The sequence below is a fragment of the Salvia hispanica genome, chromosome 2, assembly GCF_023119035.1.
Source record: "Salvia hispanica cultivar TCC Black 2014 chromosome 2, UniMelb_Shisp_WGS_1.0, whole genome shotgun sequence".
NCBI classification, from domain to species: Eukaryota; Viridiplantae; Streptophyta; class Magnoliopsida; order Lamiales; family Lamiaceae; genus Salvia; species Salvia hispanica.
In genome coordinates, this window is record NC_062966.1 from 31,414,469 (window position 1) to 31,439,088 (window position 24,620).

Below are 24,620 nucleotides of genomic sequence, written 5' to 3' on the forward strand. Positions count from 1 at the left end.
GGGAAAAATAATTAAAAATTAGTTACTGGAGGTGCGGGGAATCGAACCCCGTGCCTCTCGCATGCGAAGCGAGCGCTCTACCATATGAGCTACACCCCCGATGTGCTTGAATCCGTAGTTTAATGATTTAGTACGTAATAGATTTGGGAAGAAGAGTTAAATAGTATTCAACTAAAGATATCCTAATAAATACTACTCCACATTATTGATTTTTAGAGATATCATTTTGCTCATTAGCTTAACTATAGAATACCGGTCCTTCGAAATTCACAAATTTGACGTGGTGTCAGAGGATTAATTTTATATCGTGAGTTCGATTTTAGTGAAGCTAGTGAATTCCAAGATGACAGCTCAAGGCCAATCTTGTGACTAACATGGATTCGCCTCGACTGGACCACGGGCTAAGTCTCAAGGGCAATTTCGTCATTTTTACTCTAGTGGATGAGTCTCAATCCTTGCTAGGCAAACAATAGACATAAGGGTCCCAAATGCCCCCTAATTCTTTAAAGATGGCCCCTTCTCTTCTTTGCATCCATTTAGAGCTTTGCCAAAATACACACCTTTCACTTTTACTCACATGTTGCCAAATTGCAATTTCGATTTTCAAGTTTTAGGAATTATATTTCATAGTATAAATTTTTGTGGTAACCAGACCCATATCTTGTGTGTCAAATTTTGAATCAATCAAGCAATTCAAATATGACCACGTACAAAAACATGGGATATTTTAGAGCATATCCAAATTTTTTACACATAAAAGTATATTTTGATTTTCACGTTGATTCATTTTCTTCTTTCTCAGTTGTGATAGACATTAACTAATCAATGTCTTTGCTCATTTAATTTTTTTATTGCTTTTAAATTTGCGTTTTAATGATATAATAAATATTTCAACCGTAGTGTTTGGAAGAGTGATAGGTGGATATCAAAGGAGAGAGCAGGGTCCGGTCTAAGCTAAAATTTGTAGCCAAGAAATCAATTTTCCTGTCTGTCGGTGCCCCATATATTAAGACATTTCAAGAACATAACATTAAATATGCACTATACATACAAATTTGTATCCTCTGTATTGTCGATTTACATTGGTCTGTAGAGAGAGATACAGTGTGAAATTTATATACTACTATAAGAGCAAATGCACTCCGCGATAAAAACCGGCGTTTTAACGCCGGGTATCGCCGAGTATTCGCCGGCAATGGGGAGAAGTCGGCGTTTTTCCCGTTTTAACGCCGATTTATCGCCGAGTGAACGCCGGCCACAGTAGGGCGCGTTCGGCGTATTTTCGGCGTTTTTTTTTTTTTTTTTAATACCCAACGGCTATTTTTACTCCCCTATAAATACACACCTTCTCTTCATTCTCTCCCCATCCTCATCCCTTTTCTCTCTTCATTCTCTCCTCATCCTCATCCATTTTCTCTCTTCATTTATTTTCTCTCTCCATCTATATTTAATGAATTCTGAATCATCTTCTCATTCTCGGTCCGACGAGGAGATATCTCATTCTTCTTCCGAAGAGGAGGTACCTCCCGCTCCCACCGGATGGGATGTCGCGGGTTTCGCCAACAACCCAGTCAACAACTATATCTCCCGTTTCATACAAAGCGAGCTTGCTCGAATGCAGCAGCCACCCCAACGGCCAATCCGCAGGCGGCGCCGATACATCCCCCGCGACCACGGAACAACGACCTAAATGTTCTCAATTCCTCGCCCCTTTTCAACGAGCGGATCAATGGGTTAGGCCCCTCCATCGAATTCACGGCCAATGGCAATGTGCATAACATGGGGTACTACCTGGCTGACGGCATCTATCCGCAATGGCCCGTGTTTTTGAAGACGATCAGATGCCCAATCGGAGATAGTAGAAAGTATTTTGCCCGAGCGCAAGAGTCTGCGCGCAAGGATGTGGAGAGGGCGTTTGGGGTGCTCCAATCACGATTTGCACTGGTAAAGGGCCCGACGCGCTTTTACTACCAGGGGGATATTGCCGACATCATGTATGCGTGCATCATCATGCATAACATGATCATCGAGGATGAACACGAAGACGTCCTCAACGTCACCAACGACACCAGTGTTGCATCATCGAGTCATGGTGTCTCAACCGAGTCCGAGTCCGCCCGCCGGGGTGTACCGTACAACGAACATGAACGGTTCAAGGCGTTCATGGACATACACCAAAAGGAGGCCCATCGAGCACTACAACACGATATGATCGAAGAATTGTGGGCAAATAGAAACCGCGCCCACCGCCCTTGAATTTTTTTACTTTGAATTTTTTTTTCCATTCCTGTACTATTTTTTTTTAATTAATTTTCGTCGTTGTAATGTTTACTCGTGTTTAATACAACGAACTTTATTAATATTATTTGTTTTGTCTTATAAATTAAATTAGCTAGCTTTATTATATACAAAAATAAAACAATTAAATTAGTAATGATGTAAAAATGAAATGTTGAGTTAGGGAGAAATAAGGGAGAAACCATTGGAGCAGTTGGCTAAAAGTTGGCTAAAAACTGGGGATAAATTTTGGTGCTGATGTGGTGCTGATGTGGCAGGAGTTAGGGAGAAATAAGGGAGTTATTAGGAAGAGCATGGGGAGTGCTCCAATGTATTGAGTTGAAATCATGATCTTTATAAGTTCAATGTCGATTCATTTTAGAATCATCACTGAGAAAAGTAACAAAAGGTACATATAATTAAAAATATGAAGATGCATGTATAGGGACATGGTCAAGTATAAACCTTTCTTATCTAATCGACCACTAATCCTATATAATCTAGTTGTCACCAATGGATTTAAGGTAATCCACGTTACAATATAATTGACTTTGGCATATGAATTTTGACATTATATATTAACCCATTTATCGCTAAATTTATGCACAAAAATGCTCTACTCCATTGGAAAGTTGACCTCAAGTCCTCAATATATGACTCATTCTACCCATATATTTTTTTATAATTAAATTGTTGCACTTGCATGGCTTGATTGATTTTCTTTTTTGGCAATATTCACTTTAAGTTATAATCTTAAATTTCTAAATAACCATTTCGTAAAGAAATTAATGATCTGAATTTTTTTTGAACAAAATTTAGAGCCTTTGTTTGATTAAAATTTATTTCGAACAAAATATTTTTAGGTGATTTAGATTGTTAAAAACCCATATTAATGATCTGAATCAACAAATTTTTTTTTCCGAATAAAATTTGAAAACCATAAGTCAACTAAAAAAATTTCCGGAGTTTTCCCGGAATATAGTTTTATTTATATAGGCAGCGAAAATGCAATTTGATTTGGGGTAGAGTCGTGCATGCATAAGCATAAGAGTGTGCACGCACACATGCACAACTGAAATAGATGTGTAACTGCTACTGTCACAGACCGCTGTGTGTGTATCTTTTGCTTTAAGGTTTTGAGTTGTAAACATCGTTGATTGGTCTGTGACGCTTGCAGTCGCTCCACTCTACAATTTCTATCATGCAACTGTCCCTCTCTCCTTTCCCCTAAATGGGCCACACTTCTCCATTGGGCCTCTTGTGGGCCTCTCTTTCTCTATATATAATAATATAATTTTCAAAGTATCGCCTTTTTTTTTATCCATATCTTGTTTTATGTTATTATGATTAATTAATTAATACTTCTACTATATCGTTTATAACAAAAAATGAGAGTTGTATATGTTATCGAAAAAAAGGCAACCACAAATGTGGCTATGGATTTCCCACATGGCCACATCACAAAGTTGAAATAATGGAAGATTTCAATTGCTTCCGCATTATTAATACTTCAATGATTTCATTGCCGTGAATCACATACAATGCTACCAAGAAAAAGAAGAGAACAATTTCTTTGTCAACCTTAACAATCATTTTATGATCCAATTATAAATTTACAGTTATGGGTTTCAGAGATTAGGTTTTCTCATTTTCTTTTAGCATTACGGTTTTCCAAGCTAATATTTAACATGTAGTGCTTGTCAAAGATGCTCTTTGGGGAAGACACTATGAGTGTGACTTGACCTAAATTCACCTTGAAAAAATGCGCAATCATTGTTGCATAAAAATGATTCTATATCATATCAAATTTTACTTTGAGATTTTATTTTATTAATCGTTTCGTAGGAAAAGAACTTATTTATAAATTGTAAATATGTGAGTTATGCTCTATTAATGAGCTTGTAGGTGCTACATTGCGTCAATTATATTACAAAAAATAATGAAATAGTATTAAATTACGATAATTAAGTTATACAATTTATTTTCTGATAATTTTTTTATGCCTGAAAGGAGTTAATAACGTAATGATGCTTGATGCTTCAATGTTATCGATGACCTTATCATTTCTAAGTATATTTTTATAAATTGATCTTTACATACATCTCTACATGATGAATGATATGATTATCGATAATTATATCATTCATTATCCCATTTTGGTGTGGACTAATTTATTTTGGGAAAGATGAAGTACTTGATTTGATGAGAATCAATTAGAGATAATTATGGGTCCTCATCGATTTTACTAAAGTGGGAAAAAATGATGAGTTTTAAAGGCTAAAGATAATACACTTATTATACAAAGATATAATAATTAAATAAATTTAATCTTGTGACGCAATCTTTATAGATCAATGTCGTCCATGCTTTTGCTGAAATATCTAGAACTAGAACCACATCTCAATCATTATATTTATCTACTAGTATTATTAAATTTCTCTTTATATAATTCTTTTATACATGGACAAGTTGAAAGGTTTATAATAAACTAAGCATTAAACATACATATGGATATGGTGGATGGTCTGGAAGAATGTCTTTCTATCACGAGCACAACTTTAAATATGGTACTTCATCCTAAAAAAATATCAAACTCTAATGAAAGACTCGGCAGACTTGATATCGATGGAATTGAGGATGATATATGCATAGTTTCAAATAAAAAGAATGAAAGAACATCAAACACATCTTTCTATGTGATACTAATATTTTTAGTAGTCTCTAATACAAATGTTGTAAGCGTCTAATTAAGTTCATGTATCCATATGGCTTACTAAAGAAGACTTGGTTCACAAATTGGTTGGATGCCCCTATAGAAAGTTGGATAAAACATTGTGAATATCAATTTTCTATGATCTATGTGATTGCATGGTTCATTTGAGTTCACCTAGAGATTGTAATTCCTCTAAGTTTAAGCTAACATGGATGTCGAAATTTCTCCTAAATTAGTAAACACCAATAACAAGCCAAAAACATACTATCAACATTTCACAAGTCAAGTCCATGTAGACAAATTTCGTATATGGCCTATGAGTCTATAACTCATGTACTTACATGCCAATAATTAACCTATAAATGGATGAATAAATAGGCATTGATTTCGTTTGATAAAATGTTAAATCATGGCCCCAAAATGAAATAGTTGACCACACTAATTCTCAAGTGAAAGAGTTAAATGGCCTCTTGGTAAAGGGATATTGAGAAGATCATATTACCAAACATGTCTATACTCAACACACGTGCATGCCATCCATATCCAAAACCTAGATGTGAATTTGTTTTTATGTATGTTGATGTCATGTAATATTGTGCTTTCTTAGGTGGTGTTCGGTTGGCAAGACTAAATCTCATGATTAAATATGTATCATGTTTGGTTCATAAGATTGATTCCCTCAACTTAATCCTAGATGGATAGTCTCATGATAATTAGTCATAGTCTCCCCCTCCAACTAAAATAATCCCACTACTTAATCCTAGATGGATAGTCTCATGATTATTAGTTATGACAACCGAATGCCACCTTAGGGATTTATCTATAGGATTTTGCTAACGGGGCTCTATTTTTTGTAATTTTAAAGGCACTTGTTTTATTTCTCTTTAACCATTTCTTCTCGAATTGTGTTTGATTTTTGGTTTTATAAATCAAGAATCGCAAAGGAATTCATAATTCGGAAAATATCATAAAATCCAGTGGCCCATTTAATAAAATGGATATTGGGCTAGATTAAAACCCTTTATTGTATTTAAGGCCCATTTGTTAGAGATGAGAAATTTATTCAGTTTCTGCTGCTCATTTGTAAGCCCAAATAACTATTGTTGGGCCTTTATATTTTACCTTTACTCTACATTCCTATAAAATGGGATCACTTAAAATATGCAATAATATCAAGTAATTCGAGATTATCCCATACATTATACACATGGAGTGTGATCAACTCCAAACTACTTATAAACGCTAAATATATGAGATCCTTGTTTTCAATTTTTTTTTTTAAAATTATACAATAGCATCTGTGTTTTTCAAAATCTGAATTTTAATAATGAACCGCAAGTAAAGTTATAATGATATCTTATAGTGAATTGTTCTACGTTTTGCATTTGAACACTAGTTTGGTACATAATACGATCCTATTACACATGTATTAATTGACTTGTACATTTATAAGATACTACACGCAATAAATATCAACTAAACATAAACCTCGCAACATTTTGCTCCATAATCATGGTGTTTACTATTTCAATTTTCGAATATGTATTATACTCAAAAATAAATATGATTCCCAGATAAATGTCTCATTTTTATATGTCACATTCCATGCAATAATGGCATATAATAAGAGTGAACTTGGTTATTTCTATGATATACGTTTTGATTATTGATTATAGCACATTTCCGAATATCGATGAAGTATATGGTATATACCAACTCTCACAACCCTATTCTTAAAAAAAAGAAAGAAAATGAGACACACAACCCTATGCACCAACCATAATCTCACACACCATATGTTAAAACCTACCATGATTTCTTACCTTAAACTAATTAAAGGCTTTTAATGTTGTTCGAGGTGGGAGTGGGACTGCTTTTTTACTTTATATATGTGGAGTATATATTTATTTACCCATGTCTTGTTGTAAAGCAGGTAGAAGTTCTTGAAGAATAAAGATTAATGGGCTGAAAAGAGATTGAATTTTTTATAGACTTGGTAGAGAAAGCACGTGAGCTGTTTGTCCAGAAGGCAATAAATATTTGGTTTATGGCCTAATTATGTTCTCTCTTTATATTGTCCTTTCAAGCACATGCATAGTATCTAGAGCAGTTGGGTTCCAATTAAAATATGTTCCATTTTAGGTTAGATAATTTGTCACACGCTAAGAAATGTCCCAGTATATCAATTAATTACAATACGAAGTGAAGTCATTTATTAAATGTTTATCTAGTTCTAGTTTAAAAAATTCACATGGAGACAATTGAATTTTAGCCTACCAGGAACCTTTAATCAAGTACTTAGTTATAACTTATATACAAAGATTTAAGAGGTTCTTGTCTTGTGTACTCTATGGGATGTCTGGCTTAAACCGGCACCTATCGCATCTATCCGAATTGGCATACCGGCTCTATCAATCTGGTTCTGTTTCTATATTTTTAATTGTGACACTGATTTGCCAAAATTGAAAAAATTAAAAATTGTTGAAAATTAAAGATCACAAAATTCACCAAAAAAACTTATGATTTGTGAATTGTACGTGAATCAGTTCCAACTTTTTCAGAATCAGAACCGACGGTTCTTTGATCGATGCATCCATAGTATACACGCGGACTTAGTCAAATAAGTCACTGTATAAATTGAATAACATGAGTAATAAATAAGATAGCAACTTATAATTATTATTCCAACCAAGTAGCTAGGCAAGTAGCAACTCGCAACTTGAAATTGGTCCTTTCAATTTCCAAATTCCAAATGGGTTGAAGACAAAGAAAGAAATAAAGATAATAGCGACGAGTGGCAACTATGTAATGACCCAACTTGATTTGAGCAATATATACATATCTTATTAATTTCGAGGAAATGACTTGAGAAGAATTTTCAATTATTTTCTTTATTCAAGTCAATGCCCTTTGATAACCCAACTATAAGTTATATGACTACCAAGTCAATGTGGCCAAAGATAGCGACATGTTTGGCATTTTTTCTAATTAAAGTGCAAATTTTAATTGACTGAGCAATCAACACTAGTATTGAGCAGTCGTATCAAAACGTGTATAGATGGCGTGGGATTGTGTAGTCGGATTTATAGATAAATTAGTTGACCCAAACAAGGCACTAATTAGGCAAACCCCAATTGAAACCTGCCCTAGCTACACGGTTTACAAGAGTGATAATTAATAATCAATCATCAAAACATAATTTTTAACTTAATCATCGTAATCGATCTTATCGGAATATTACATGTGGAAACGATGTGCGATGAGCACGATCTAGAATATATGTTCTTTTTGTCTCGAATCGGATTTTTTTTTATGACAGATTCAATCTAATTAAATACTATTATAAGATTTGTGTTGGAGACATTTTTATAACTAAAACTTACATATTTCCACCTTATGCCAAGTGAGAATGTTGTTTAACTATCTTCATTTTCATGAATATAGTTTATCTGTCCACTTTTTTTAAATCAAGACCAATGATCTCTTTGGAAAATAATGAACTTGGAGTTTATGATTACATATCCTTGAGAAAACAGTTTTTTCTATGTATATACATGTATTTAGTTGCTACGTTTGAGATCTTAGTGATATAGATTGATATAGTAATATATTGCTTTCTTGAAAACTCATAGATATCCCTCAAAATGGTAATTTATCAATCCTTTACGTCTTATATTTGGTTACATTACCATTGTTGCCTTTTCTTAGTAATAAAACCAAAAATATATTAATTTCTAGGAAATTTCATAGTATTGGACTATATCTTTATGGAGAATATTAAACCACTTATCACCAAACATGAGTAAATTATTGCATTTAGAAGTGACATATAATTTAAATCAAGCTTAAATATTAGTTAGTCATACTTGCCAAATAAGTACACACGTGTAAAACAAACTCCATCTGTTATTTGAATAAATTATACCATATACAAAATTTGTTTTATACAATTAGATACATATCCCATATTATCGGCCTTAAAAGTTAAAACTATCGGTTCCAACAATGTGCAAAATTGAGATTGACTTTTGTACCATTAAACAAATAATAATATCAAAACCTTGTCCGCTTAAAAACTAATTAATTAATTTTCTAAAAGCGTTAGGAAAAAGGCTAATTATATTGAAATAGTCACACATTACAAGGTCAAATCATATGATCATTTCGCAGATGCTGAGGATTAATGTCTCATCTCCCAAGTTGGATTTTATTTTGCACTGCAATTATTAATTTAGGTTTTCTACTTTAGTGTATTTCTCAACTGTCTTAGTTATTTAAATGTTAGTATTAACTAGCTAGGCCCTAATTTGCTTTGAGTTCTCAGTCAAGGACAACCAGCAAACCTGTTTCATTATTTATTAATAAGAACTCCATTATATTACTGTATGACTTTTAGTTTGGGGTCAGATCAAATGAAATAGTGTGTCGATCGTGATACCTATTCCCACATCCCATATAAATTACTCCCTATAAAATGTGCTACTATATATACTTGTGTTGCCTAGTAGTAGAGTGTTTAACATCTCGAGTCCATTAACACAACTTTTAAATTTATACTATTAATTTATCAAATAAAATAATATACCAGTATTATTCACGTAATATATATATAACGTCCTTGGAATTAATAACATACTAATAACTTCATGTATTTGTTAATTGCAAAAAATATTATTGGGATTGCATTCGCTTTTAGTGATATATAGATAATAAGCACTAATTTAAGATTTATTTAATTATCAAATTCTTTAAATGCTCGACTATATATTTTTACCTATCAAGTCTAGCTATCACACAATGTTCAAACACCCAATAACTATAGGCATATTTAAGTGAAAAATAGTTTTTAGTATTTGGATTAGGAAACTGTTAATTGGATGGATTCAAGTTTGAGAAACTGTTGTTTTTAACAAAAGAGGAATAAATGGAGTTGGAGCATAAACCAATTCAGAATATATTTTGATAAAGAAAAATCCAAAATAATCGTTAGCGACTCTTTACAATATGCCAATGATTAAAAGACCATGTGCGCCGCTGATTTGGGATTAGATTATATAAAACCATTTTTCAGCTTATATTTCTAAAGAATACTATAACGAAATACTTTTTAAAATGTGACAATGGATAATACTAGTACGTACTATTATCATGCTCGAGATAACTAAATTTCTACCAAAAAAATTGGGGTAATTGTTGTTTAGAGATAAACCAATACAATGAAATTATACGTATTGTATAGTATTTAAATAAATTAATAGCTGAAAATTATTGTTGGTCGCATTGAATTCTACTCATTCATGTTATGCATATACAATAATTTAATATTGTCCAATACATACAGCTCTGCGAATGTTGTCCAGATATTATTCAGGTCCATCCAAAGCTCCATTGGATATGACGAAATATTGAGCAATTAATATAACCTAATTACAATATAAATATAACAAAAAAAATTCACACAATATCTTTATATCATTGTGTCTTTTTTAAAATTGTATTTTATATTTAATTAATGTACATTATATTGTAATGGTAGTATTATGGGTAGGGAGAAATCAGATAAAATTGAATATTTTTATCATTAATTTATACATATACACAATTTGAAATTGAATGCATACTTGCAACATCGACCAGATCAGAACATGCGTTGAATTGTTTAAACGGAAGGAGTTCATTTTTGTTCTAAATTTTATTAAAATTGAGTTAAAATTTATGAAATAAGGAGTTACATATTGTTCTTTAGTTTTAGATAATTAATACGGTGTAAAAACTTTAAATGATCAATAACTAGTTCATCTTAAATTTAATTTTTCCGAACATATCGTATATCAATTTTAATTCGTATCATAATATTCTCATAAAACAAGCTAAGTAACCGTTTCATGATATAGATGATTTTATTTGTTGTATTAATAAAATAAAGTAAATTTATTTTTAAAATAAAATAAAAACAGAATACTATTATAGATAGAGGCTATACACAAATTTTAAATTCATTCTTATTATGGAAAAGACATTAATATCTCTAAATTATTGTCCATAATATGTTTATGATTAATGTTATTAAGTTCTATAAAGTAAATGTAAATTACAAACAACAAATATAGGTACAAAAATCAATTGACATCATGTAAATGAGAGTTGACCTAGCTAGAGGCTAAAGTAAGACCATATTCAACTCAAACCAACCAACAATTTATTTGAAAAAAAATAGCAATGGAGAAAAGTTCCTAATCAATAACACTGATTATATGATTATATCCTTCAAACCACTCTAATAATTCCTCAATTTGCTACTATATCACAACCTTTCAAAAGAAAAGTTCAATACTTATTTTAATCAACATAATAATGCATTAACATATTTATAATTCTAATACTAATACTCCTCGAATTGGGATAACGACTCGTCTAACAATCCTAAACCCATTAGACAAGTAGATAAGACCAAATCACCCATGCCTATCCCCATATAATCCGGCCACCAACAAGGGCAATTCCGCCAAATAAACCCTACTACTATTCTCTAACGTTGGAGCCTATAAATCTGTCTGCTACAAGACAGAGTAAACGGCATACATTGTAATCTTGACAACTGCCACAGATTCAACACGCCACAAATACTCTCTTTATATTCATATTTGAGTAATTCGCAAAAGGGCCTTTTTTATTATTGTGATATAAATATTAATTGAGGAAATTACGTTAGGGTCACTTGTTGCATTCCCTCTCTACGGCCGGAGCGTCAAGTTTCTAGCTTTGAGGGAGATCTCATCTGGGTTTTGTTTGGTTTGATTTGGGTCTGCATTTTATTGGGATAAAGAGGGTGATTGTTAGGTTATTTTAGAGAGAGAGAGATGAGCGGTGTATCAAAAATTTGGGAGAAGGTGAATATGATGACCGAAGGAGGATCTCGGAATTGTTCGAAGAAATCTGATGATATATGTGGTGATGCCTGTGGTGAGGTAAAAATCCCATCTTTTTTTTGGGGGTTGCTTTTTTGCTAATGTATGTCATACCAAAAGTGTGGGTTTTTTTCATCCCCTTCTTTTTTCTCTAGAAAATTCTTGAATGTCTTGTTTCTGTTGCCTTTTTAGTTTTTGAACCTTTTTTTTTTATAAATCAGAGTGATTGATGAGACATAAATTTTGGCTTTTGGATGTTGGGATGAGGAACATTTGGCATTTGTTTTGATTAGAGCAATTTTAGACCATGTTTTATGTCTTTTATTAGGGGATTAGGTCAAATTCTCGCATTTATAATTTTTTCTGGTGGTATATATCAGCTCCAAGAAATTTGAAGATCCTGTGTTTTTTTTATCAGAGTGATTTCTGAATGGAATGTCTTTTTCTCAATATATTTTTAGCTCTTGTGCTTGAATTTTCAATTGTATTGCTGTTATTTGTTGGGTAGTTTTCATTAATCTATTGAAGACCATTAATTAGCTATTTGAACTCCTTAAAAATGATATAGGGAAAGTAAGATTCTTGCTTTATTTGTAATTTGTGAGGGTCCATATTGAAATAAACAAAACATTGGAGAAAATCTACTTGTGGAAGTTGTGTATATGTTTGTTAGAGTTGGTGTTTAACATTATATGATTGTTGCAGTTTTCATAAATTGTTTGGTGTTTGTAAAAACTGCAGGATTCAGGAAGGCCTTTAAGCATGACCAGATTGAGATGTATTCTCCGGGGGCTCGATTTCAAAGCATTGCTCTTTCTCTTTGTGTTGATCCCTACGTGCGGCTTAGTTATATATGTCCATGGCCAGAAGATCACGTACTTTCTGAGACCGTTGTGGGAGTCCCCGCCTAAGTCTTTCCACGAGAGACCTCACTACTATCACGAGAATGTGTCTATGGAGAATCTGTGCAAGCTTCACGGCTGGGGAATTCGTGAGTATCCTAGACGTGTGTATGATGCAGTGCTGTTCAGCAACGAGGCGGACCTCCTAAAGATGCGCTGGAAGGAGTTATATCCGTATGTGACAGAGTTTGTGCTCCTTGAGTCGAACTCCACCTTCACTGGGCTGCCTAAGCCCTACCTCTTCTCAACTGTCCGTGATCAGTTCAAATTTGTTGAGCCCCGGTTAACTTATGGCCAAGTCCCGGGGAGATTCAAGAGAGGGGAGAACCCTTTTGTTGAAGAGGCGTATCAGAGATATGCATTGGATTATCTTCTCAAGCAAGCCGGGATTCAAGATGATGACTTGTTGATAATGTCGGATGTTGATGAGATCCCAAGTAGGCACACAATTAATCTCTTGAGGTGGTGCGATGACATACCGCCAATTCTTCATCTCCGCCTCAAGAATTATTTGTACTCGTTCGAGTTCTTTGTTGATAACAACAGCTGGAGGGCGTCTGTCCACGTATACCAGTCTGGGAAGACGAAATATGCTCACTATCGACAATCTGATGAGATCTTGGCCGATGCAGGGTGGCATTGTAGCTTCTGCTTCAGACGAATCAGCGAGTTTATATTCAAGATGAAAGCCTACAGCCACGTGGATCGAGTGAGATTCTCTCATTTCCTGAGCCCTAAGAGAATCCAGAAAGTGATCTGCAAAGGGGCTGACTTGTTTGACATGCTTCCCGAGGAGTACACGTTCAAAGAGATAATCGGGAAGATGGGGCCGATCCCACATTCCTACTCGGCCGTTCATCTGCCTGCATATATCTTGGAAGAAGCTGATCAATACAAATTCCTTCTACCTGGGAATTGCATAAGAGAAAGAGAGAGTGGCTGAAACTACACAAACGAGGCTGTGTATCTTCTTGTACAGGCGGGGAAGCAAGCTTCTGCTCGACTCCCGGGTAAGGGTGCCCTTTAACCAAATTCATGGCTGCAGTGTGTTATTTTTATAACCATGCTACATGCTTATATCATTCTTGCCTTCGAGCTTTTGAGATACCGAAAAAAAGGGACATATCTCTCGGACTTCTTAGGTTGAGGTTTGTATATAATCTTTGTTAGACTCGATTTTCTAGCAAACTGATGGCATCAGTGGACTGAGTGAGAGGGAAAAAGAGAAGGCGGCTCTGCTAGGAACTACTCGTTGTAACTAGTTACATAAACGCGATATGACTGTGCATTATGCCCCCCTTGAAAGCGGGGGGGTTGGTTCATCGTTGTTGCTGTCCGTTTTTCTTTAGGAAATATTTTGGTGTGAGCTAATAGATTCATCTTCAGACTGTGAACTTCATTTTGGATCTCTCAAACTGTTTTTGAATTTCTAATGGAGAATGATATGATTCAGCTCTTGAAATTGAGATTTTTAATTTGTTTTACTGCTAAGTTTTGTCTTAAACAGAGGATTCTCAATGTTTCTTGTTTGTTGAACTATGAATTATTGTAAAAAAAGAAAAGAAATTAAGAAAAAAGTCAAATGAAAGAAAGAATCTGATACCCTCAATAATTTATGATGGTTTTTGGCATTGTTCAAGGTTGGCATGTCCGAATACTTTTATCAAGAAAATATAGTCATGAATTGCCACTGATGGATGTGCAGCTCATTACATTTGCTTTATTCAACACAAATTGTAGTACTATAACTTAAACCAAAAACCTTACTATACTTCATGTCTTCATATCTTTGTTACTTATATTATTATTATTGGCTAAATCAATAAGGGACAAAAAATAGAATAACTCTATCCTCCACAAACTAAATGATTCTCACAAATCTTAGAAATATGTGGCCTCAATGTTTATCTTATCTACACAAATGTGAGAATAGACAGTTAGAATCTCAACTGTTGATTCAAGGCCCCATTCCCATGTCCAAATGCACGATCACCATGCAAGATTCTTCCCAAAGTGGGATCGAAGCTGTAAGAAAATTCCTCCAAATGAAAAAGAAGCCAACTTTAACCATAATGGGAACTGATGCAGATGATTCATCCCCATCATGATAAACCTTATAAGTAGAAGCTGCAGATACAACACCACCATCATTCAATTGTGAGAGAGAGTGAGATAATCAAGAAAAATGCAGATGTACAAGGAAGACTACTACTCCACGGAAGAGGAATTCCTCTACAAAGACGAATACAGCTACAGCAACGGCTCCATGCACATGATGAAGCCTCCTGTTGAGCATTGCGTGCCAAAGATCGACTACAATAATTCCTACACCAGTGGCAACCACCTTGAGAAGAAGGGCCACATGGCGGTGTCGTCAGAGATGAAGCATGAAGGCTGGGGCGGCGCCAAGAGTGAGCATTATGGCCAAGGTGGCAAGATGCACCACGAAGGTCACAAGGAGGGGATGGGGATGAAGCAACATGGTGGTGGTCAGGGGCATTATGGTCATCACGGAGAAGGGGTGGAGCATGGTGGTGGATACGGGGGCAATCATGGGCACTTTGGTATTCACAAGGAGGAGAAGCACGGTGGTGGTTATGGGGGTCATCAGGGGTATTTTGGTCCTGAAAAGGAGGGGATGGGGATGAAGCAATATGGTGGTGGTGGTGGTGGTGGTGGTGGTGGTGGTTATGGTTATGGAGGTCATTATGGTCAGCACGAAGAGGGGATGAAGTATGGCGGTGGGTACGAGGCCAACCAAGTGCACTTTGGACTTCACAAGGAGGAGAAGCATGGTGGTGGTTATGGTTATGGGGGTCATCAGGGGTATTTTGGTCATCAAGGAGGAGGGATGAAGCATGGTGGATATGGGGCCCACCAGGGGCAATATTGTCCACCAAATCAGAAGTTTTCAGTCTGGGAGTTCAAGAGCATTGTAGACTGATGATGGAGATATATATGATGTTGTAATAGCATATGATGATGATGATGAAGGGATTTTTGGGTAAAAATATTCAAGAATTCCTCTACTAAATAAGTGAGTTGTATGTGTATGTGTTTGGGAACCAGTATTTAATGATCAATGTAATATCCTATCTTATCAAAAGTTAAATCTATTTCTCAAAATAAATTTGGACATACAATATGTTGTTGAGTGTTTGAAGTTGAAGGCCCTATCCAAACACCTCAAGGCTCAAGCAGTCAAATGGGAAGAATCAATCTCCATAGACTCGTGATAATTCTTTTCAGCATTTGCCATCCTAATTTTGAACATTCCCCGTTCCCTGATACACCTTAGTCTCACCTAAGTTAACAGTCACAAAAAAACAAAATAAAATAAAATTTCAATCATTCTTCACATGTAATCTTTGCAATAGATGATCCGAGCTGCAAATAATCAAAACGAGAGAAAGGCTGCATACCTCTTCCCATGGAGCAGTACCATTACGCAAAATATTTACCTGGTCTCCAAGTGAAGGAACAATTTAGTGAACAACCCATTGCTCATCAACGACTCCAATTTTTTCCTGTGCAGGCTGTGATCAAAGCATGATCGTCGTCATCAGCAGCAAAAGGTGTATGATATGAAAGCATTTTGCGAGATTTCAAGTAGTTGAAACTGACCTCAACACATTTGTGGAAGACAAAGTCCAGACCCCATCCATGGACCAAGTCATTCTAAAATAATACTAGCGTTTATAAGATAAGAAAGAACGTTTTCATAAGCAGAGTCGAGCAAGGACAAACTACCTGAATCAGATGCCACACACAACACCAAGCCTCTCTAGAGAAGACAGGAGCCATGATCTCCACAAAACTGTGTGTATTGTGAAAAGAGGTAAGAACTTAAGGTTGTAGGCGAATGAAACAAAGAGATGTTGAGTTGAACAAGGCGTCTTACGCTGCACATGGGGGCAAATGTGGATCAGGACATAAGCCCGGTCTCTCCTCTGTGACCCTACATTCAAAACAAAAGAAATAAATGTGGCATTATCTTGTAGAGGATGTACCTGTGAACCTCACTGTCATTGCGTTTCTTTGTCATCTTCCACGGCATGCTCTTGGTTGGCTCGAGGGCTGGCTGGGAAATCTCAAGACCATGTTTCCTCACAAGCTTAATGTATCTGACATATTTTGTGCAAGAACAGAATTGTGAGAGTTTGTTTTAGGCCAATCTTTTTATGTGAAACTGGTTAAGCATCTTACTCTTCCGCATCAAAGTGCTCGACTCCAAGGTCCTCCTCCCATATGAAGATGTATTCGTAGGATGCAACAATGTCCGGATGCAGAAACCTCTTTGCGTACCACCTTTTACATTACATGCCTCAGCTTTACTCAAATCAGACTAACCATTCCTGTCTTAAACAAGTTTATTACCATTTTGTCTGTTTTCGAGCACTGATGTGAATGGCACGCTTAGACCACTCGAACTCGTCCCATTCGGTGGTCATTCCATCATAATGTAACAGAAGAATGGTAAAATTTTCTGAAAACTGATGCAAGAAGAGAGAGAGAGAGACTTAAACTGACCTTTTTAACTGCTTTATCAATGATAAACCTCTGCTTATAACCAACCTGTGCCCAATATATCTCTTGCTGTTGCCCTCTACTGCATCCATGCTCATACAGATAGATGAAGAATCACAAACTGCGGAGAGATTGTCAATATGTACTATGTCTCAATGATGAGAAGCAATTAAATATATAGACATTCCAACATATCAAATCCCTTAAGTATGAGTGAAGTTCCACTATTAAACTGATACTACAAGTTTACAAGTTATCAAGAACGTGTTAATTTCCAATATTAAACTGATTCAAATCATGCGGATAGGGTCGATATTGGGTCAACCCGATATCGATCCAATCCAATAAAGTCAAACCTTAATCCAACCTGAAATCATTGGGTTCTTATAAGGTCCTAACCATTAACTTCGTGTGTATTCATGTGGAAAATTGTCAGCCCTACTGTTAACGTTAATGCAATTTAATCTGACACTGCACGATAATAACCAAAATATGATATTGCACAATTAAAATATGATATTACACGATAAAATATGATATTGCACACTTAAAATCTGTTATAACATGATGAAAACTTTATCATGCTTTATGTCTAAGTATAATATTTCTTAATTTAATAAAAATAATTAAAATAATAATTTTATAATTTTTTAAACCGATAACCCGAATCTAACCCGAAATCATTGGTTTTTTATTGGGTCGACTTGATAATGACAAATACAATAAGACTTGACCATAACTTATCTGCCCCCATTTTCTCCATGTGCAACCCTTTGACATTTGCATAAAATTATATCACCATAAAGTCTCAATATTTTAAAACTTAGCTTTCCCCTGCAACCCTCGAGAACTACTATAAGTTACAAGAAGTGTAAATCAAGTAAATTAACAACTGGGCCTACTTGTATAATTTGAAGAATTATAAAAATCAAAATCAATGGCTTCAAAACATAGTAATAGTAATGTATCAACCCCATGAATAATCAAGATAAAACAAGTTGGGAATATTTACTTTAAGAATGATATTTCCATTGGGAAAATCCCAGAAATGATATGGACGATTAAGAATGATATTTCCATTAATTTACATTGAAATAGTTGTATTATTTTTTAATTGTAAATATGTATTAATATTTACCGTGATTGTTGCATTTTAATGTATTGTGGTTGGAGATTATCTTATAAATAAAATTTTCGGACTTGGTTTTATTCTAGTTAAATGGTTACAATTAAATGATTTAATTATTTTACATAATTCAGATGATTTAGATTATTGACTAAGTTGGTTTTGGTTAAAGTTATGAATAAGTTTAGACTTATAATTTATATTTTATTTTCTTGGTTAGTTAAAATTATTGGGGTTATCTCGAGCTTAGTTAGAATTGCAATCTTGTAGTAATACTTCTATCTTTTGTTGATTACATGAAAGCCACGTTTTCAACGTTTTGTCTATTGATATTTAATCATATATACACTATTTTTTTTTCTTGTAATCTTGTTATTTAATTTTTTGACTTTTAAATTTATAATTGATGCAGAATGATGTCACAAGGTTTTCGCTTCTGTAATTTGTAATAGCATATGATGATGAAGGGATTTTGGCTAAAAATATTCAAGAGTTCCACTACTAAATAAATGGAGTTGTTTGTGTTTGTGTGTTTGGGAACCACTATTGAATGATCAATGTTTATAATGCTGTATGTCCTTTCAAAAAATAAATCTATTTCCCAAAATAAATTTTGACATATGATATCTCTACAACAATGTTGTTGAGTGTTTGAAGTTGAAGGCCGTATCCAAGCACCTTGTTAGTATGCCTCAAGGGTCAAGTAGTCTAATGGGAAGAATCAATCTCCATAGACTTGTGATAATCTCTTTCTGCATTGGCCATCCTAGCTTTGAACATTGCCCATTCTCTAGTGCATCTTAGTCTCACCTAAGTTAACACAATCACAAAAAAATAAAATAAAATTTCAATCTTGCATTCTATTTCATTTTTTTCACTAGTAATCTTTGCAATAGAGAACCCGAACTGCAAACAATCCAAATGAAAGAAAGGCTACATACCTCTTGCCATGGAGCCCTTCCATTAGTAGATTCAGATTCACCCTACACATATATGCATCATCAAAAAAAAGATGAGATTTCTATTTTTTTATTACTTAGGTTCATCACAAAACAAAATATTTACCTGGCCTCCCAATGAAGGAACAATTTGATGAACAATCCATTGCCCATCAACGACTCCGATTTTCTCATGTGCAGGCTATGATCAAAGCATGATCAGCAGCTAAAGATATACTCATGAAAGCATTTTGCAAGATTTTTGAAACTGACCTCTACACATTTTTGGAGGGCAAAGTCCAGACCCCATCCATGGACCAAGTCATTCTTAAAAAAATAGCATCTGTAAGATAAGAAAGAATGTTGTCATAAGCAGAGTCGAGCAAGGACAAACTACCTGAATCAGATGCCACACGCAACGCCAAGCCTCTCTAGAGAAGACAGGAGCCATGATCTCCACAAAGCTGTGTATATTGTGAAAAGAGGTAAGAAATTGAGGTTGTAGGCCAATGAAACGAAGAGATTTTGAGTTGAATGAGGTGTCTTACGCTGCACACGGTGGCAAATGTGGATCAGGACACAAGCCCGGTTTCTCCTCTGTGACCCTACATTCAAAACAAAGTGTGTAAGAAATCAAATAAAAGGAAGAAATGTGGATGGTGTTTTCTTGTAGATTATGTACTTGTGAATCTCACTGTGATCGCGTTTCCTTGTCATCCTCCATGGCATGCTCTTGGTTGGCTCGAGGCCCGGCTGGGAAATCTCAAGACCATGTTTCCTCACAAGCTTAATGTATCTGACATGTTTGTGCAAGAACAGAACTGTGAGAGTTTGTTTTAGGCCAATATTTTTCTGTGAAACTGGTTAGGCTTCTTACTCTTTCGCATCAAAGTGCTCGACTCCAAGGTCCTCGTCCCATATGAAGATGTAGTCGTAGGATGCAACAATGTCCGGATGCAAAAACCTCTTTGCGTACCACCTTTGATAATACACGTGTCAGCTTTACTCAAATCAGACTAACCATAACTCTGTTAGAGAAGTTTATGAGTCTTATTACCATTTTGTCTGTTTTCGAGCACTGATGTGAATGGCACGCTTAGACCACTCGAACTCGTCCCACTCAGTGGTTATTCCATCGTAATGGAACAGAAGGATTGTAAAATTTTCTGAAAACTGATGCAAGAATGCAGATAGTGAGAAATACAGAGACAGAGAGAGGCAGAAAAAGGCTTAAACTAACCTTTTTAACTGCTTTGTCAATGTTAAACCTCTGCTTATAACCAACTGTGAAAGTCACTAGATACTTTGGTGTAATGGGCAGGTCCTAAAACATCATAAATTAATAAGAAACATAAATTCATATATCAAGATGCATCATTACAATAGAAACCAAAAAGAATCAAAAGCTTATGTTTCACCTCTCTAGGCAGTCCCCACAGTCTTCGTTGATAGAGGTCCGACTCTGATGCCACGATGCCCGGAGGAAGCCTCTCCGCGCCTCTCGGATTAGAAGGCACCCAAATCTGAACGGTAACCAGTTGATACGAGGATGAACTATCTTAATGGTTGTATGCATTAAGGGAAAACTAGAGATTTGAACCTTTGAAATTTGCTGGTTTCCAATAGATACGTTTCTGCTAATTTCTGTGGAGGCAGCAGAGACGTTTCCCCCGTAGATCATGGAAGCATCTAGAACAACAGACTCCGTGCCTATCTGACAAAGAAACCGATGCAAAACACATTCATAAAATGAAAAAAAAACATGGATCACAAAACCAGACTCAAAAGTCACCTTAATTTGTGGGAGTTTGGGAATCAACACTCCCATGAAGAAACCAAACATGATTCCAACACTAACACTGATGAGAAACCTGATGTTCTCAATTGGTTTCTTAGCCATTGTGCTGAGAAAAATCACAAGATAAAAAATGAATTCAGCATTCTTGAAAAATAGTTGAAAGCATTGCAATCAAAAGAAACCAACCTGTGCCCAATGTATCCCTTGCTATTGCCCTTCACTGAATCCATGCTCACAACTCCAATGACTGCAACACGTTATCTTGATCAGCTAAATGAAGACAGAGGATGAAGAATCACAAAATGCAGAGGGATTGTCAATATTCATTAGCTCAGTAAGAGAAACTATGTATGTCTCAATGATGAGAAGCAATTAAATATATACTCATATTTTAAGTTCTATCATAGTAGTGTGAAAGTTCCAATATGGAACTGATTCATGTATCAAAAGTTAAGAACAACATGTCAATTTTGTCCATGAATAGCAAGCAACCTTCCATGTGCAACCCTTTGACATTTGCAGAAGCTTATATCAGCAAAAAGTTGCAATATTTAAAAACTTATCAAGCAACCTTCCATGTGCAACCCTCAAGAACTATAAGATAGAACACGGGTAAAATCAAGCAAATTAACAACTGGGCTTACTTGAATTATTTGAAGAATCATAAAATTCAAAATCAGTGGCTTCAAAACATAGTAATGCATCTCCCCAAGAAAGATACCATTGGGAAAATCCCAGAAATGATATTTACGTTTAAGAATGTTGCATATAGAAATATGAGAAGAAAAGCCAGCAATGAGAGAGAGAGAGAGAGAGAGAGAGAGAAAGAGGTTTGTCTTTCATTCTGTCTCATATGTATACCAACAAATAATTAACTTCAAGAATCTGTTAAATCATCGTCTAAAAGCAATTAACATTTTATTACTAAGCCGACTTCTCCTGTATAAATTTTAGCTGTGTACACAAGATACAAAAAAAAGTTTACATCTATTTCAACCAAATAACATAAAGATCGAATGTTTAATACCTAAGTTTCACATTCAAAGCTCCATTTCGCACTTATGTACGATAAAAGCAACAATAAAATTTCATCAACTCCAAAGCTCTGACCTTAAATTAATCACATTTAGTGAAACTCACTGCCAATTCATTTCAAACCAATAACATAAAGATCGAATCTTTAATCAACATAAAAGTCTCACATTCAAAGTTCGAATTTGGACTTAATTATGTACACAATAAACAACCTTTAAATTACATCAACTTCAAAACTCTAGTTAAACAAGAAAGTAAATACTACAAGCCCTGAATATTCCCACTTTTCTACAAACAAAAACATCTACAATCACAACCACAAGAAATCACAAGAATCATCATCATAAAAATTCAAGTCTTTACATCAACATTCAAAACTCCAACAACCTCAAATCAGCCAAACTACCATTACCACAATGATCCTCCTCCCTATCCTCAAGAACAACATAGTCATACCTCTCACTGGGCCAAAACATCGAATACACAACACCATAAAATATAAGCTCAATCGTCAACTCCAAAGCAATGCTCAAACCCCACATATTATAACTCGTGATAGACCTAATCAAGAACATCCCAAGCCTAGTAAACCCAACATAGATATAAAGAGCCAATGCAAAGCTCTCATAAGCCCTCTTGTACACCCACTTCTTCTCCTCCTTCTCCTCGATCTTTGCACTCACCACCACGTTGTCGATAGACGGACTCACCGGCAAAGTCATGATGACACAGCATATGAAGTCCACGGCGTAGTACGTCACTGTCCATAACCCATAGCTGCTGCTCGAGGTGCCTAGTCCATTACTCAAAACAAAGCAAGTACTTGCAACAAATTGAAGCCCGGCAGTTACAAAAATAGCCCTGATTTGCAAATTTTGCAAATTAGGCCTAAAAAGTGACCATCCAGCCCGAATTAGCATGATCACATGTATAAACAAAACATTTCTAATAAAATAAATGAAAAGCCACAAGCTTTTCCACAAGTGGGGAGATCCGATCTGGCTGATCCGGTGCTGGCTGCAGGCATGGAAAAGGAGCTCAAAAACCCTAAAGAAAAGCAAAAGGGCCATAACTTCATGGATTTTTCTCACGAATTGTTTGTTTTTGTTGCAGTAATAAGACCAAGCGAGGAGGAAGGAGAGATAGATGAAGGAGAAGAGGAAAAGGGTGTTGGGAAGATTGGCGAATTGGTCATCAATGAAATCAAGATCGCCGTTAGGTTTAACGTTGTAGGTTTCGAGATTTAGGGTCATTGAGATGGAGGAGTTGTGGGCGCAGTTGAGGAAGAAGATGAAGTATAGATCGGGGATGGAGATGAGGATGGTTTGGTTGAAGTGTTTGAGTGGGTCGTTGAGGGTGAAGATGGGGAAGACGAAGGGGTCGGAGGTTATGCAGGTGTGTTGGAGGAGGGCTTGCTCGAGGGCGGGGCGGGCGGGGGAGGGGGCGTAGTAGCAGCCGATGGAGGAGAGGAGGGCGGGGGTGGGGGTGGGGTAGGAGGATATGGAGATGGAGGAGACGGAGATGGAGATGAAGCCGGGGGAGGTGAAGCCGAAGTCTTGGAGGAGGATGAAGGGGCGGGTGTCGGAGTGGAGGTGGAAGGTTTCGATCTCGGAGTTTGTGGGGTGGAGATGGAGGAGGAGACTGAGGAGGAGGAGGAGGGTTTTCTTGCATGGTGGGGTGATGAGATGCATGGGTTGAGTGGGATTTCTTTGCATAGTGTTGGATTAGATTGGTTTTGAGAGAAGGGTTGGTGATGGGATTTGGTTTTGCATGGTTTTTGAGGGGATGTGGTTTAGGATTGAAGAAAAGAAGTTGTGTTACATTTTGAGAGTAATATGTCAAGAATCGACTTTCATCGTATTAATCGGATCAAGTGTTATTGGTTGAGGTTGGGGAATTAGTAGAGTGATTATCTAGAGGTAGCTAGCTATTATGAATATGATGATTTTATATTGGTAAATAAGTAGTTACTAGTAGCTTTTAATTGCCTTATTTGGTTGAGATTAATTGGATGGTTTTTAATTGCTCTTTTTTGGTATATTTATGGAGGCAATTCATTAGTGTGACATCTTTTGAGTTTTTATTTGTTTTCGTTACTATATGACGATGCCACATTTGAGTTATTTTAATTTGGTGCAATTTTAGTGTTTTGGAGTAGCTAGTTAAGGCACAACCGGGTATTTGAAGATTGAGATTTAATGAGTGTGATTGGTAGGATTGAATATTTGAATATCATCTTGATATAGATTTGTAGGCATCACTTTCCAATTTTTTGGCTCTTGCAAGTTGCCACCACTGCATAATACTCCTACTAGTATAAAAAGTTGAGTGGGTCAATTACTTCACAATCTAAAATACTAAAATTGTGGCATGCATTTGAACAAGTAACTAGGTTG

At 35.5% G+C, this 24,620-nt stretch overlaps 5 protein-coding genes, 1 non-coding gene and 1 pseudogene across 9 annotated transcripts; 3 read left to right on the top strand and 4 right to left on the bottom strand.

The window, feature by feature from the left end:
- Window positions 1-26: 26 nt before the first annotated feature.
- Window positions 27-99, bottom strand: TRNAA-CGC. Its single transcript has one exon. It is a non-coding gene; the product is annotated as a tRNA-Ala (tRNA).
- A 1,440-nt stretch (window positions 100-1,539) lies between these two features.
- Window positions 1,540-2,256, top strand: LOC125206796. The gene has a single exon (XM_048106019.1). It carries the CDS (start codon window positions 1,540-1,542, stop codon window positions 2,254-2,256), a length of 717 nt encoding a protein of 238 aa, XP_047961976.1.
- Window positions 2,257-11,586: 9,330 nt separating this feature from the next.
- Window positions 11,587-15,912, top strand: LOC125204361. 2 transcript variants are annotated; one of them, XR_007173549.1, is made up of 3 exons: window positions 11,587-11,958; window positions 12,640-13,810; window positions 14,889-15,912. XR_007173549.1 is itself a non-coding variant. In XM_048103007.1 (2 exons), exons 1-2 carry the CDS (start codon window positions 11,851-11,853, stop codon window positions 13,741-13,743), a joined length of 1,212 nt encoding a protein of 403 aa, XP_047958964.1. In that variant the 5' UTR covers window positions 11,587-11,850; the 3' UTR covers window positions 13,744-14,257. The 2 variants fall into 2 exon arrangements, 1 of the variants encoding a protein (XP_047958964.1); XM_048103007.1 differs by lacking the exon at window positions 14,889-15,912 and having other exon boundaries at window positions 12,640-14,257.
- Window positions 14,986-15,744, top strand: LOC125206798 (cold and drought-regulated protein CORA-like). Its single transcript, XM_048106020.1, has one exon. It carries the CDS (start codon window positions 14,986-14,988, stop codon window positions 15,742-15,744), a length of 759 nt encoding a protein of 252 aa, XP_047961977.1.
- A 72-nt stretch (window positions 15,913-15,984) lies between the features above and the next one.
- LOC125206799 lies at window positions 15,985-17,419 on the bottom strand (annotated as a pseudogene).
- Window positions 17,420-18,985: 1,566 nt separating this feature from the next.
- Window positions 18,986-21,707, bottom strand: LOC125207784. Of its 3 annotated transcripts, XM_048107264.1 has the most exons (15): window positions 21,682-21,707; window positions 21,376-21,459; window positions 21,184-21,295; window positions 20,992-21,105; window positions 20,810-20,914; window positions 20,632-20,715; window positions 20,449-20,564; window positions 20,269-20,370; window positions 20,074-20,187; window positions 19,940-19,996; window positions 19,789-19,855; window positions 19,665-19,718; window positions 19,519-19,593; window positions 19,395-19,436; window positions 18,986-19,263 (listed from the first exon to the last, which is right to left on the bottom strand). In XM_048107264.1, exons 2-15 carry the CDS (start codon window positions 21,417-21,419, stop codon window positions 19,162-19,164), a joined length of 1,188 nt encoding a protein of 395 aa, XP_047963221.1. In that variant the 5' UTR covers window positions 21,420-21,459; window positions 21,682-21,707; the 3' UTR covers window positions 18,986-19,161. The 3 variants fall into 3 exon arrangements, with proteins under 3 accessions (XP_047963221.1, XP_047963220.1, XP_047963222.1); XM_048107263.1 differs by lacking the exon at window positions 21,682-21,707 and having other exon boundaries at window positions 21,376-21,551; XM_048107265.1 differs by lacking the exons at window positions 21,376-21,459; window positions 21,682-21,707 and having other exon boundaries at window positions 20,992-21,101.
- An 888-nt stretch (window positions 21,708-22,595) lies between these two features.
- Window positions 22,596-23,915, bottom strand: LOC125206800 (protein CANDIDATE G-PROTEIN COUPLED RECEPTOR 7-like). Its single transcript, XM_048106021.1, has one exon. It carries the CDS (start codon window positions 23,913-23,915, stop codon window positions 22,596-22,598), a length of 1,320 nt encoding a protein of 439 aa, XP_047961978.1.
- Window positions 23,916-24,620: the final 705 nt, after the last annotated feature.